The 13,917-nt window shown below is 45.0% G+C and overlaps 1 protein-coding gene across 2 annotated transcripts; it reads right to left on the reverse strand.

Moving 5' to 3' along the window:
• Positions 1–251: 251 nt before the first annotated feature.
• vegfab (vascular endothelial growth factor Ab) lies at positions 252–13,535 on the reverse strand. 2 transcript variants are annotated; one of them, XM_056294456.1, is made up of 8 exons: positions 12,417–13,535; positions 10,624–10,666; positions 9,364–9,560; positions 8,747–8,823; positions 6,520–6,552; positions 3,740–3,814; positions 1,176–1,319; positions 252–726 (listed from the first exon to the last, which is right to left on the reverse strand). In XM_056294456.1, the coding sequence occupies exons 1-8, from the start codon at positions 12,561–12,563 to the stop codon at positions 705–707; spliced, it is 738 nt and encodes a 245-aa protein (XP_056150431.1). In that variant the 5' UTR covers positions 12,564–13,535; the 3' UTR covers positions 252–704. The 2 variants fall into 2 exon arrangements, with proteins under 2 accessions (XP_056150431.1, XP_056150432.1); XM_056294457.1 differs by lacking the exon at positions 3,740–3,814 and having other exon boundaries at positions 12,417–13,527.
• Between the last annotated feature and the right edge of the window lie 382 nt (positions 13,536–13,917).

Consider the following 13,917-nt stretch of genomic DNA (forward strand, 5'->3'; position numbering starts at 1 on the left):
TTTTCCTGCGAGCTGATCATCGTGGTGAAGATATTGTTCATGTCTGCACAAGCTTCTCTGAGGAAAGGAAGTGATTCAAAGAGATAGATCCTGGCTTCCCATTGGTTCTTCTGGCACTGCTATGACAAGCCTAACAAAGCAGAAGTCTGGACGAAAATCCATACATCGTTTTGGAGAAGAGGAGTGCTCCCATGTCCGCTTGGGCTTCAGCCATTCTTTTAGCAGATATATATATATATATATATATATATATATATATATATATATATATATATATATATATGTGAGACGCTTTGTAAGTTTTGACACAACCACAGTAGACTTTTATCCAGTGAAGTAATTGCATAAAATGAATTGACAACAAGACAACACCTGCATCACAAGCCTGTTACAAGTAAAATGCAAAACCACATGGCGGCCATTTTGCTTTTGTTTTCAAATGATAGGTTTAGTTCTTTGTTTTCTTAGCAGCATACAAATTCTTTACGTTTTTCTATTATCATGGCATATACACACAGATATACAATGGGAAGAAGTTTAAGTTCATTCACTCTTTCTTTTGTGTTCTCTCTCAGTCAGTCTGAGGCAATGCTTTCCACAGAGAAGAAGAGCTTACGGTTCAAAGGTCAAAAAAGGTCAAAGTGCTGTGCTGTGAGATATCTCGAAAAAGTTCCTTCATCATGTACATCTGGTGCTCCCGGCTCTCATCTTCTGGGGTTGTCACATCTAATGAATAAAAGAGCAGAAGATTTAAACTTGAAAAAGATGCAACAAATTTGGGACAGAAATGTAAGATGACATTAGTTTTTAAGCTCTTTGGTCTCTGTCTCACAAATACACACACACACACACGTCACTCTATACTTGTGAGGGCACCTCATTGACTACATTCATTACCTACATTCCCTAGCCCTTAACCCTTACCATAACCTTAACCAAATCCCAATTCTAACCTTAACCCTAAACTCAAGTCCTAACCCTAAAATAGACCCTTTTCCTCATGGGGACACATAAAATGTCCCCACAAGGTAGGTTGTTTCAGGTTTTTCTATCCTAATGGAGGCCAAATGTCCCCATTAGGATACACACACACACACACACACACACACACACACACACACACACACACACACACTCACACACACACACACACACACACACACCCCAACACTTACTTGCAGGTCCTTTCATTGAGCTCTAGTTGGCGTTCTTTGCAATGCTCGTCTGTGTGTTTGCAGGAGCATTGGCAGGTTACAGGGTCCTGAACAAATAGGCGCCTCCTCCTCTCTGAGCAATGATCACAACATGGCTCACACACACTGAAGAGAGAGAGAAAGAGAGAGAGGAGAGATTATTTTATTGTGTTGCTACCCAAACACAAGCTCTTTTTTTTGTCATCCTTCCATCACATGTTGCAACCTCACTCTTCCTAGACTGTCATTGACTGACAGGTATATTTGCTTGTGTGTGTGTGAGTGTGTGTGTGTGTGTGTGTGCGTGCGTGCATGCGTGCGTGCATGCATGTGTATGTGTGTGTGCGTGTGTGTGTGGTTGCAGCAGATGAGTGTTGGGTGTTGCATGCATAGAGTACAGCCTCCCCGACATACAGAATAGCTTTAAAAAAAATCAAGCAGTTAAATTACCCAGCTTGCCCCCCATGCTGACGTGGTAAGTGAAGGAGGAGCTGTCACGTCGATGGGATTTTTCGCAAATGCTACGTATGCATTAGACATAGACGGGCAAAATTTGGAGCAGTTCATGCAACAGAAAACAACACATGGGCTTTGAAACACAAGTCAATGTCGACTCATGTCTCCCTTTCAGTTTTACTGTTGGTCAGTCTGATCTGATAAAGAAGACTCAGGGGTCTGCTTGATGCTCCAGGATGAATGATCTCATTTTATTGAATAAAAAACATGGAAACCTTTCCTCACAGAGAAACATCAGAGTCAGATTGCGGTGATAACAAAGAGTGGCACTGGTTTGGATGACAAAGATCATTTCCATACAGAGAGGAGAAGATACAGGTACTCCATTGACATCTTGAAGGATGAACAGGCCTCCATTCTTTCACATTAAGACCACTGAAGAAACACGAGATCATCTTTTCATTTCTTTTTTTTTTCCAGAAAAAAGTAGGTCCTTTTGTACCCTTTAAAATCTTAGAGACTAATGAAGGCAAGAATGGTGCAACACAAAAACACAATTGGCCCAACAATTTGAAGGTTTACATTACCCCACCCACCATGGAAAAAAATAATCAAACATCACCACAAAAAAAGAAAAGAAAAAGAAAAACAACAAAAAACCAACAAAACAAAAAATGGGGGAAGAAAAAAGCCTTAAAAAAACCACAAAACAACAAAAGAAGCAAGCGACAGCCATCTGTCATATCTTCACATCACATAAAAAAATACCAGCATGGCAGACGGGACAGCGAAACCTGTTTGGAAGAAAGAAAAGAAAGAAGAAGGGAACGGACGACGATTACGAGACACAGCAAGGCAGTACAGACTCAACAGGGGCTGCAGGACCGAGGTGATCCCGACACAGATAACGGGACGGTGCGAGGTAGTCTGTGAAGGCATGCTGGTGAAACCATACTGTTACTATCTTCAAGCTACTTCTATGTGCATACCTTGAATCTATTTATTCCAACCTCTTTTTTTCTAAACAACCTTCATCAACTGTTCAAATCACTCTGCATTAGTTCAGATGTTTGGAGCAACCTGTGCATCTGGGCTTTACTCTCATGTAGACCTCTAAAGTGTGATATAAATGTCATAAGGGTTTACGGATCCAAACCCTGTTTCGGTCTAATATCTAATTGCATAGGGGTGTAAAATATTTGCCCATCTCCAATGCTAATATTGATTGTTTTTGCTTTTGAACAGTGCTTATGTATTTCTAGATTGGTTGAGGTGGACTGTGATCGGTGTTGAAGCTGCATTAAGAATTCGCTAGCAATTGTTAGCTTAGCATAAACTGTAATTTGCCCCTGAAGAGCAGTGATAAGCAGAAGATTAGGCGAAAGCGCGCCCTAGTAGCTCGGCGATGACGCAAAGTCCACACCATGGTTGATGCGAAATAATTCTTAAAAATTCACTGACATGTTTGAATATGTAATCACTTTGTACGTCTTTTTTAAAAACAGAATGATTGGCAAGCAAGGATCAAAAACCCAATTCATTTTCACCATAGGTGAAAAAATCTGGATGGATCCACATGTAGCCTGAGAGCCCCGAAATGATGACAACACTTTAGAGGTCTATATGCTGCCCTAGCATACCTTGTCCCAACCACTTTCAGTCACATCCTCCGGCTCTAATGTTCTCGGGGTTAGGAAGATGTTATGGAGGCGCATGAGCGCTTTGATGAGCATTGATGGGTTAAAGGTCATATTTCGGTGTGATGTGGATAGCAAGTCGGACTCTGCTGTAGCCTCTTGGCTAGCAGTGATATGTAAAGAGCTGTTAGCGACAACAGACTGAGTTAACCGTTTGGCTAACAGGTCAATTTAGCATCACACAGTGGCAATGCTAAGACAAATCCTGCAGAAGCAAAATATGACGGGCAAGCTGAAGCACTGATGTGGCATGGCGTTCACAAAAGCAACATGCTAATGAATGTCATTAATGGGGCAAATTAAAAGGGGCAAATGAGCTCCTCCCAAATGAGCTTAACAATGAGAAGTGCGACACTCAGGTGCAGGTAGGGGGAAAAGGCAGAGCTGACATACGCATCACGACTCTTTTTGTCACGGTTTTTCTTTCGTTTTCTCTTTTGGCCTTTACCCTTTCCTTTCCGAGGTTTTCTGGAAGAGAAAAAGGACAACAACGCAAAGAGATATCTCAGAGGCTGAGGGAAAAAAAAAACCCTGGATGATGCTGTTGGTAATCAGATGATTTGAAAACATCTAAGTATTGCTAAATCCATACATTGATTTGAAGCAGTGTTTTAATTTCTATAGATCCAAGTACCCACTGGGCCAATCAACCAATTAATCTCCCAATCAGTTAATGTTTATCTCTAGATGACAAATATGATTGACAGTTTGCCTCGCATTGTAAATTCTCATTGTCCAGCTTTAGAACTGGTGACAAACAAACAAACAAACAAACAAACAAACAAACAAAAAGGAAAAAGAAAACAAAAAACAAATCCAAGCATAATCCCACTATACATAACAAAAACTATGGAGTGCGTATGTGGTTATTGGACTGAGGTTTAACTGCAGGAGCTGTTGTCAGGCCCAAGCCATGCCTTGGGATGTTCTAAAATTTCCCGAAAAGACTGGGCACAATGAAGTCGGACTTGCCCTGTCTTCGCTCTTTCAATTTATCTGGGTCAACTCATTATGGCTGATTCAACGTGTTTCAGACCACAGCAACCCGAGTGCAAGCAGCTGTGAATATTTTAAGCATATTTCACAGCTGCATATTGAAGTGCAAGTTCTCAGCTACAGTTTTGCCAAAACTTTAAAATCTGAAGGTTTGCAAAGCTTTTGCGGCATAAGAATATATCACATAATCCTGGACAAACTCTTCCATCATAACAGCAAAACGATACATTTAATTGCACATTTTTCTGGTCATCTCATCATAATTAGTGACCGTCGGTCTCAGATTAGGACACTGAATGTCAAATCAGCTTTTGAATAATTATCCAGCAGACACTAACTGGCAACTACCACAGGCAGTTGGATGACACTGCACTAATTTCACCACAGAGTTTGGATAAAGCCAACGTACAATCAGTTAAACAATTTCCCATATTAATAGCTGGGAGAGTAGGTCTATTGTCTGTGCTCAAGGGTCAAGTTCACTTTGAACCGTTAATTACCTGTTAACTACTGAAACTAGGATTGAAAGAGACAGCCCTGCAGGCCCGATACTTCCAAAAGGTTAAAGGGCACTTGTAAAACTAACATGAATGTATGGTAGCATCAGTAACAGGAGTTGAATGACCGCAAGACCATCCTTTTGTGGAGACGTACCTTCAAAGCCAGGCTCATAAACACTTAAGACAACGCCAAACAGGGGGTCTCAAGACAACTAACCTTTATCTATATGACAGAAGAACCGAAATAAAACCAGAATACAGCCAACAAACAACTCCAACGACAGCCCCGTAACAGAAATATGTGAGTCCATGTGGTAGGAGGACTACGGAAGTTCAATGACCGAACACACGTCGACTTCTGTTGCACAGGGAGACAAAAACACTTCAGGAATGGCCATAAACACAGAAGTTAAAGAGGCTCTTCGCCAGCATTATCTGTATCAGAGAAACCAATAAAACAGGCATCGAGAATGTAAAGGGTGCATAAAGATGAGATAGAGAGTTTACGGAGGGAAGGTGTAAAGGACAAGTGTGGAGATGCAGTAACCACATCACATTTCCCTGATTCACCTGAGTGACAGACATTGGTGTGTTCCCCTCTGCGTATCACCAAAAATTATGGGTTAATCTGTGACAGTGATGATGATGACATACATATATGGCACAAATGCAGCAGCCAGTCTGGTGATGTATGAATGCTTCGTTTTCCTTGTGGAGTGCTGTAATGCACTATTGTGTGTGTGTGTGTGTGTGTGTGTGTGTGAGAGAGAGAGAGAGAGAGAGAGAGAGAGGGTGTGTGTGTGTGTGTGTCTGTGTGTGAGAGAGAGAGGGTGTGTGTGTGTGTCTGTGCATGCACGCATGCGTGTGACAGAGAGAGAGAGACAGACAAGAGACAGAGAGGGAGTGGGAGTGTGAGGGAGAGAGAGAGGGAGAGACAGAGACAGAGAGAGAGAGGGAATGAGAGACACACAGAGACAGAGAGAGAGTGGGAGGGAGAGAGAGAGAGAGTGGGAGGGGGAAAGAGACAGACAGAGACAGAGAGAGAGTGGGAGGGAGAGACAGACAGACAGAGACAGAGAGAGAGTGGGAGAGAGAGAGAGGGAGAGACAGAGACAGAGAGAGAGAGGGAATGAGAGAGACACAGAGACAGAGAGAGAGTGGGAGGGAGAGAGAGAGAGTGGGAGGGGGAAAGAGAGACAGACAGAGACAGAGAGAGAGTGGGAGGGAGAGACAGAGACAGAGAGAGAGAGGGAGGGAGAGAGAGAGGGGAGAGGAGAGGAGAGGAGAGGAGAGGAGAGGAGAGGAGAGGAGAGGAGAGGAGAGGAGAGGAGAGGAGAGGAGAGGAGAGGAGAGGAGAGGAGAGGAGAGGAGAGGAAAACAACATAAAAGAATGACTTACAGACCAACCAAACAAGATTTATATTGGATACCTGGCTGAAAGAGTGAAGGGGAGTGTGAAAGACGAGAACAGAGACAGAGAGTTTGGGTGCAGAGGAAAACAGGAGGAGGCACACCAAAGGCTTCTCCTCTCAAATCTCGTTCCCCTTTGTTGCCATCACCCATACCCCCTTCACACACACACACACACACACACACACACACACACACACACACACACACACACACACACACACACACACACACACACACAAAACATAGGAAGAGTTCTGTACTCACTTTTCTTTCTGCTCTTTCACTTCTTTCTTTGGCCTGAAAGACAGACAGACAGACAAGGTGACGTTAGATCACAGCGTGCCATTGTTTGCCGGTAAAAAGATACACAAAAAGATGATCACCATTGACTGGGAGACTAAGCGACTAAAACGATAGGCTCAAAAGCGTTATGGGTGGGCTCGTATCAGCCCGCTCACATCACTTGACGTCACCTGGCTTCACCAGAAACAAAATCCAAGCTTTATCAGTGAAAAGGCTGGCTTGGCAACGTCCCTCAATTTGTCGGGAAAGAACAACACTGCACAGAAATATACATGCACTCGCAGGTGTGTGTTTAGCTGCAAGGGCGCATGCACGCACGCATGCACACATACAACCCTACGTGCACTCATGTGTGCAAAAGCGGACTTTCAGGTTGTTTCATTTCTTGCCTAAGTTACATCAGCTGGTTTACAGATAACAGATTGTGGAACAATAAATCTGCTGGCACAAACTGGGAGCAAGAACGAGCCAAAAGAGTTGGGAAACAGCCGAATTAAAAAGGTCAAAAGGATTCAGGAAAGTTTCATTTTGATAAACCATGTGCAACTGTGCGTCATTCCGCCGAATCGATAATGAAGGTATGCGTGGGCAACCAGGGAAATCTGGGTAACCCAAACAATGGAATATATTTAGAGGCATAAATCGGATTGATGGAAACGTTAAGTATCTAACAGCATTCTGACAATTAGGTAATTGATCCTTTAACGATGTCAGACCCTCTGATGTTCCCCCACATTTGTAAAGGTGTGGCGATTATAGTATACCAAGTCGCAAACTAAGAAAGCTGCCAAATTTGTATTATATATATTATATAGAATCTATATTGCCTCATGTTAATTATGTCACAGTAAAGCGTAAAGTCGCCATTGTCAAAATAGTTCCCCCCCCACCCTTTTTCTCCCCAATTGTACTTGGCCAATTACCCCACTCTCCCGAGCCGTCCCGGTCGCTGCTCCAACCCCTCTGCCGATCTGGGGAGGGCTGCAGACTACCACATGCCTCCTCCGATACATGTGGAGTCGCCAGCCGCTTCTTTTCACCTGACAGTGAGGAGTTTCACCAGGGGGATGTAGCGCGTGGGAGGATCACGCTATTCCCCCCAGTTCCCTCCCCCCCCCCCGAACAGGTGCCCTGACCAACCAGAGGAGGTGCTAGTGCAGCGACCAGGGCAAAACACACCCACATCCAGCTTTCCACCCACAGACACAGCCAGTTGTGTCTGTAGGGACACCCGACCAAGCAGGAGGCAACATGGGGATTGGAACCGGCGATCCCCGTGTTGGTAGGCAACGGAATAGACTGCTACGCCACCCGGACGCCCGCCATTATCACATTCGTGACTATTGGGTAACCTTTCTTTAAAAACAGGGCCTGCTTGTACATACTTTATAGAGAAAGGGGGTCTGGGTAAGTCCATTTAGACTTGCAAAGTGACTCTTATTTCATAAGGCATAAAATGTGAAGGCAGCTGGGTTGATTATCAGGTGAGAGAGTTTCTGTTGCCTCAGACACCCCCGCCCCCCTTGGTATGAGCATGATTTTAGTATAAGATTAACATCTTTTGTGATTTTTAACCCATCTGGTTATGTTGTGCGACAGTGCCAGTCAAGTTCAAACCATTTCGGAGCAGCAGCAAAATGGCAGAAAAAGTGGGTGGTCGACTAAACTAGCAAGTGGGCTAAAGTAAGCCTTATCCCATATAAATCAGGGGTCATTATATTTCAGAGTCTGACCAGTAAAAGTAAACTGGCTGTGACTTGAGTGTACACACAGGAAAGGGTATACTGTTTTATCTGAGGGCTGCAATCAATAACTAATGCTATCTGACCTGACTCTAATAAAGATCACCTCACGCCAAGGAATGAAAACAAAGGATTAGCTTGCACTGCTCGCACACAAGTGTATCTCCCTCGCTTGAGCAATCTGATAAAACATGAGTAAACTTTGAATAAACTCAAGCGATACGGAGGATGCTGGCTGAGATGTGACTGAACCTGCTCCATTCTTTCTGAGACAAATGCAGTAGAAAAGATAAGGAGGCAATACATGCTTCCTATTAGGCCTTTATGCATCTTTTAACGATAGTTTGTAACAATATGATGTGTTTGGATAACCTCTTATACATAATGCACAGTGGTGGGTATTTTGGTGTGTGTGTGTGTGTGTGGATGTGCTTTGGTTTTCTTACCTGCATTCACATGCGCTGTGTTCTGTAAAACTCATGAATATATCATTTTGTTGCCTTTGGGGTTTTATTCTTTTAATCTGTGTAAAAAAATAAAAATAAAAAAATTTGTCAAGTACGGCTGCATTCAAATGCGACCCCAAACATAGACTCTTCATACGTCTCTGCTTTGTCTGGCTCTCAAACTTTAAAACACAGTGTTTTAGAAATGTGGGCTAAAAGGTTTGACTTCTGCAAGAGGAAGAGGGCCTTCGTAGGCTAAGGGGGTAAGAGTCGGTCTCGACTGCACTGTCCCTACATGTTAGACTGGGAGTGGATACGATGGTGAGACTTTCAGAGCGGAAGGCTCAAAATGTCCCATGAGAGCATGATAGGAAGAAGGACCAGGAGAGGCAATGAAAGAGTGGATGTTTCAGAAGATCGCCCTACCACATCACAGGAGATGCTACAGCTTTCTCAATCTGCTGTCTGAGGAACCCCCCGACTATGCAGCCAGACTCCTACCATTGAAAACAAGGAATTATGTGTCTTTGCACCCTTCATTTGCTCTTCTTATGTCACCCTGACCAGCTGGCTTTTCACGCGGGAACAAAATGAATAGCGTAGCACGGCTGCCTCACCTCCATTGTGATGTTATGGCTGGAGGTCGGCGTGCACTGCAGCATCTCATCATTGCAGCAGCCGGCGCAGCGCGTCAGCACCACACAGGAAGGTATATAGATGTGCTCCACCTCCTCCGGGTACTCCTGGAGAATCTCCACCAGCAGCTCCCGAGGCCGACACAGACTCTTGTTATACACCTCCATAAAGGGGATTACTGGAAGATATATCGTCATGCACGGGGTTAGAAAAGGGAAATGCAGTCAATTTTCTCTCATGAGACAAGCAAGCAGCTGAAGGTGATGTTTCAGGCTGAATTAATGGACAGCAGAGATGTGTGTCTCGAATATTACTGGGTAGTATAGTAAAAATAATACACTCATGAACAAAGGTGTGAGCTAGAAATACTTATGGGGGGGGCTTGGAATAAAAGAGGGGACACAGGCGGTTATGGCTATACAAGACACACAAACAGACATGCACAGACGCACGTAATCTTGTCCGATGAGTGTCACAGTGCAACTTTTCTAAAGGAATAAAATTATTTAAGAAGATATATTTGCTTATGAAGAGCCAAGTGTCCCTCTTCTCTTTACTTCTGCATCCTCCCCCCCATTGTCAAACTGTGTGTAATGTCGCTGCTCACGTGGCTGTGTGGAAAGACAGTGCAATATAACCTTACATCCCTTATAACATCCCTTAACCTTCCTCCTTATTTCCTCCCTCTCTCTCTCTCTCTTTGCAGGGGAGGGGGGGGGCAAATATTGAGAAAGACACCAAGACACCAGTTTCAAGTAGACGGACACACAACCCTTCTAAAATACCGATCTGAGGCCAGCGAGCATAACCCACCCCCTGCTAAGTGTAAGGAAGCCAAGCCAAACACACTGTGGAACAATATCGTCAAGTTTAGCTTCTGATGGTCTGAGCCATATTGAGTAACTTTGAGGTTGAGCAAAAGTCATTTGCCAAGAGGGTGAAATTTCATTCAATAAGTTATCCCGTTAACCTAACGTTTTCCCGTCAGACCGAATGAAACAGGTCTGGTGGGGCGCTGCAAGGAGTAAAAATGTCCAACAGCCGTGATTTATGGGCCACATTCCTTATATTATATTCCTGTGGTAAAGTTCTGCGGGACTGTGCACTGTATGGGGGAGGGGGGTGCAGAGACCCATTCCTCCACCAGGCGGCGGAAAAATGTTGCTCTATTTATTCGGCGGTGTGCCAACGAGAGAGTCAATGCCCACTGTATTCCCACGGTACATGATCCGGACACCTACCGTCATGTGGACCTCTTCCTCCCTCCCTAGGTATGTGGGCACTCTGCAGAGGAATAATAATAATAAAAAAAAAGAAATCAGGTTGGTTGTTAGATGGCAATCTGTCAGACATGGGCTACACATACCTTTAATAACAGCGGCCAGTAAGGTTAGATGCGATGTGCCGGACGGAGCAGCTGACCCCAATTCTACGAAATCAGCTACGTGGCAAAGCATCCCATGAGATGACGTACGAGGGGGCCCGTTTACGTGCCTTATTGGCTCCGTGTCGGCGGAGCCGCCGTTCGCTACGCAGTTTAATGGCTTGTTTGCCGATACATCAGGAAACACCGATCGATAACTGTTACCACGATAAGCAGCGAGTATTGAGCCCGCTGCAGCTCTCCTTCACCGGAGGTAAACTGTCACCACACCAGTCTGACTACAACGGATTTTGGCAAGTTTCCATCTCTCTCTCACACACACACATACGCGCGCGCAAACGTTCCTCGTGCAACAGTTCACCATTATTGCGTGAGACCGGGACCTGCTGCGCCAAATTGTGTTTAATGAACTGTGGCGGTGTTATTTTCACCTGACATACAGCAGGCGTAAGATAGGACGACCGATTCATTACTTCCCCCCGCGTCAAAGTCTAAAATGTGGAATAGTGCGACGGGTCCCTTTTTTATAAGCGTCGCAGTCTCCACCCCCCTGGTGGCGTGAGAGAGTCCGACCTCTGTGGGCCGGGAGAAACCACGTCCCTCCAATGGGCTATTATTAATTGGCTGTGGTGTCAAACTGCCGACACTCAGCCTGTTGACATATCTGATATTAATGAGCGGTTGCGCCGGCGGCTTAATATTTGTCGACAAGCTGCTAAATTAACCTTGATTATATCAACCAGCCGATCTGGTTAATACTTTATTGAACTCTGATAGAGTTGAGACCTCACAGGTAGGGACGGACATTTGCAAACTAAAATGACACCCCAAAAGCTAAAGTCAATCTCTTTCCGAGTCCCTAGTTAAGCTAATGCTTACTAAAACACTAAAAGGCTACTCGTCATTGTTAATTGATATTAATATTGCACAGACTGCGCTCTCTCGCTCTGTGTGTGTGTGTGTGTGTCTCTCTCTTGCTGTGTAGACCTTTGCTCAACGCATTCTTGGACACATTAATCTCGATTAATGATTATATAGAAAACGTTTTGTATTGTCCCATGAACAAACGTTAAAGCCATATCTTCATTTTTTTTGCAAACGCAATGCCCCCTTTTTTATCATTCATTGTATTCATTACTCATTATCTATTCATATTGCAGACTGACTCGTGATGCCGGCGGTAGATGCAGACGTAGACCTACTGAATCGAGTAAAGGGGGTGAACCTGCACACGTCCCAGTGTGCGCCGCTGCGCCTCTCAAGCGTAATAGTACCTCCCCGGTGGTGCACAGCAGGCCCCCCAAATCACCCAACGCCAAACTTCACGATGTTGGTTCAAAACATTACATTTGACACCTCCGCTTCGCTCTACGAAGCGCGCGCACACACCCACGCCGTCAGCGTGCGTGTGTGTGTGGGGGGGGGGTGCGCGCGCGCGTCTGTAATGTCACCTTTGCGCAATGGCCGTCTAAATCTATCCCTCGAGATTTAAGGTTGCTTAAACGCGAGCAATGTCGTTGCAAGGGGAACGCAAGGGCGGCCAAAACCTGCACCATAACGCGACCACATTTCGCCCACATACACACACACACACACACACACACACACACGCAGCGCTTCTCAGCGCGGACTCTGAAGCATATCACTCACCTTGACAGCTGACAGCGTCAAAAACAACAGAGTCCAACTGCTCATGGTTGTCAATCCAAAGGCAGATGACGATTTAAAATCCAACGGGCCAATGTGGCGATTTCTTGCACAGCACAAAGTTTGCAACGACAACAACGACAACAACATCAACAACAAAAGTGAAACCGCTAAAACTTCTCTAAATAAGGGACAGGGGGTTGTAAAGGCAAATCCATATTGGTCCCACGGTTTGAGCAGGCGTGACACCTGAGTGAAAACCCGTCGCTCATAACGTCTTCCTTTCAACTGTTGCCAATCACCTTCAAGATATCCAAAAACGCAAGGACCCAGGACGCATATCCTCTCACATTGTTCTGCAACAGACCTTTATTTTCTTGAGATGCAATGGCAATCCACATTACAAAATTAATCCCATAGTCGGTGCGCCAACCGTCTCCAAATGCCTGTCCATTGGGAGGAAAAGAGGACGGGAGAAACTTGTGCTCCTAATGTACGTACAACTTGGAGCCGTGCCAAAGACAAAAAAGAAAATGACGTTCAACTGAGAGGGGGGACAGAAAAAAAACAACAAAAATAACCCCTCAACAAAACAAAACGAAACCCCGCGTCTGACAAACTTCACTTATTTGCTATAGTAGCTTCTGCGTGCGCTTCCTCCGACGCTGCGCAATTAACAGCTCTTCTCTGTCTGTTAACGTAAAAAAAAAAAAGAGGCGTCTAGCTCCCTTCGCTGCGTCGCCATACCGCCCTGGCTGCGTGGACAGGATTGGCAGCCCAGCTGAAGCAAGCGGGGGATGATTGGAGGATCCTTCGGGGGGGTGTGTTCTGACCATCCAGGGTTGTGCGCACAGAGCGCTCTTTTGGAGGTCTATTTCAAAAGTCCACCGATTATAAACCCTGAATATGGGCAGAATGGAGACAGCCTCGACAGCGAGCGGCACCGGCGGAGGTCAGAGACGAGTTCATAGTCTTGTGTACAAAAAAACAAGTTATGAACCGAGATGTTAACGTCGTTCAGTTTCTTTTTTAAAGATTCGTTTCCCCTCAAAATGATAGCCCGTTGTCATTTCCTCTAAGAGGCTTTGATTTTACACGACGTGTAACGGGCGTAATAATCGCCATAGCAAATAGGCAGTGTTGCGATGTAGATGACCCGGTGTTGGCTAATAGATGGACCCCCCCCCCTCATCGGAAACATACAGTCTTTGAAATGAGACGCGTTGGTCATAACCATCGTGATTCTGCACGAAACCACAGAGCCAACGACTGGACGGAGCTTTACAGGCCTATCAGGGGAAAAGATGAAGTGGATTTAGATGGATGAAGGGATGAGTGGGCGAATGAGTACATAGACTAATGACGGATGACTGATGATGACATAGACTGATGCTGGATGGATGGACTTTCCGGTCTTGTGAGTCCTGCGTGGCTGCTTGCATGTTGCGGAGAACCACACGACTCACCGTATTAGGTGGTGGGGTTTTCGGAGAGTGAGGTGGGA

This window comes from Lampris incognitus, chromosome 15, assembly GCF_029633865.1.
Source record: "Lampris incognitus isolate fLamInc1 chromosome 15, fLamInc1.hap2, whole genome shotgun sequence".
NCBI lineage: Eukaryota > Metazoa > Chordata > Actinopteri > Lampriformes > Lampridae > Lampris > Lampris incognitus.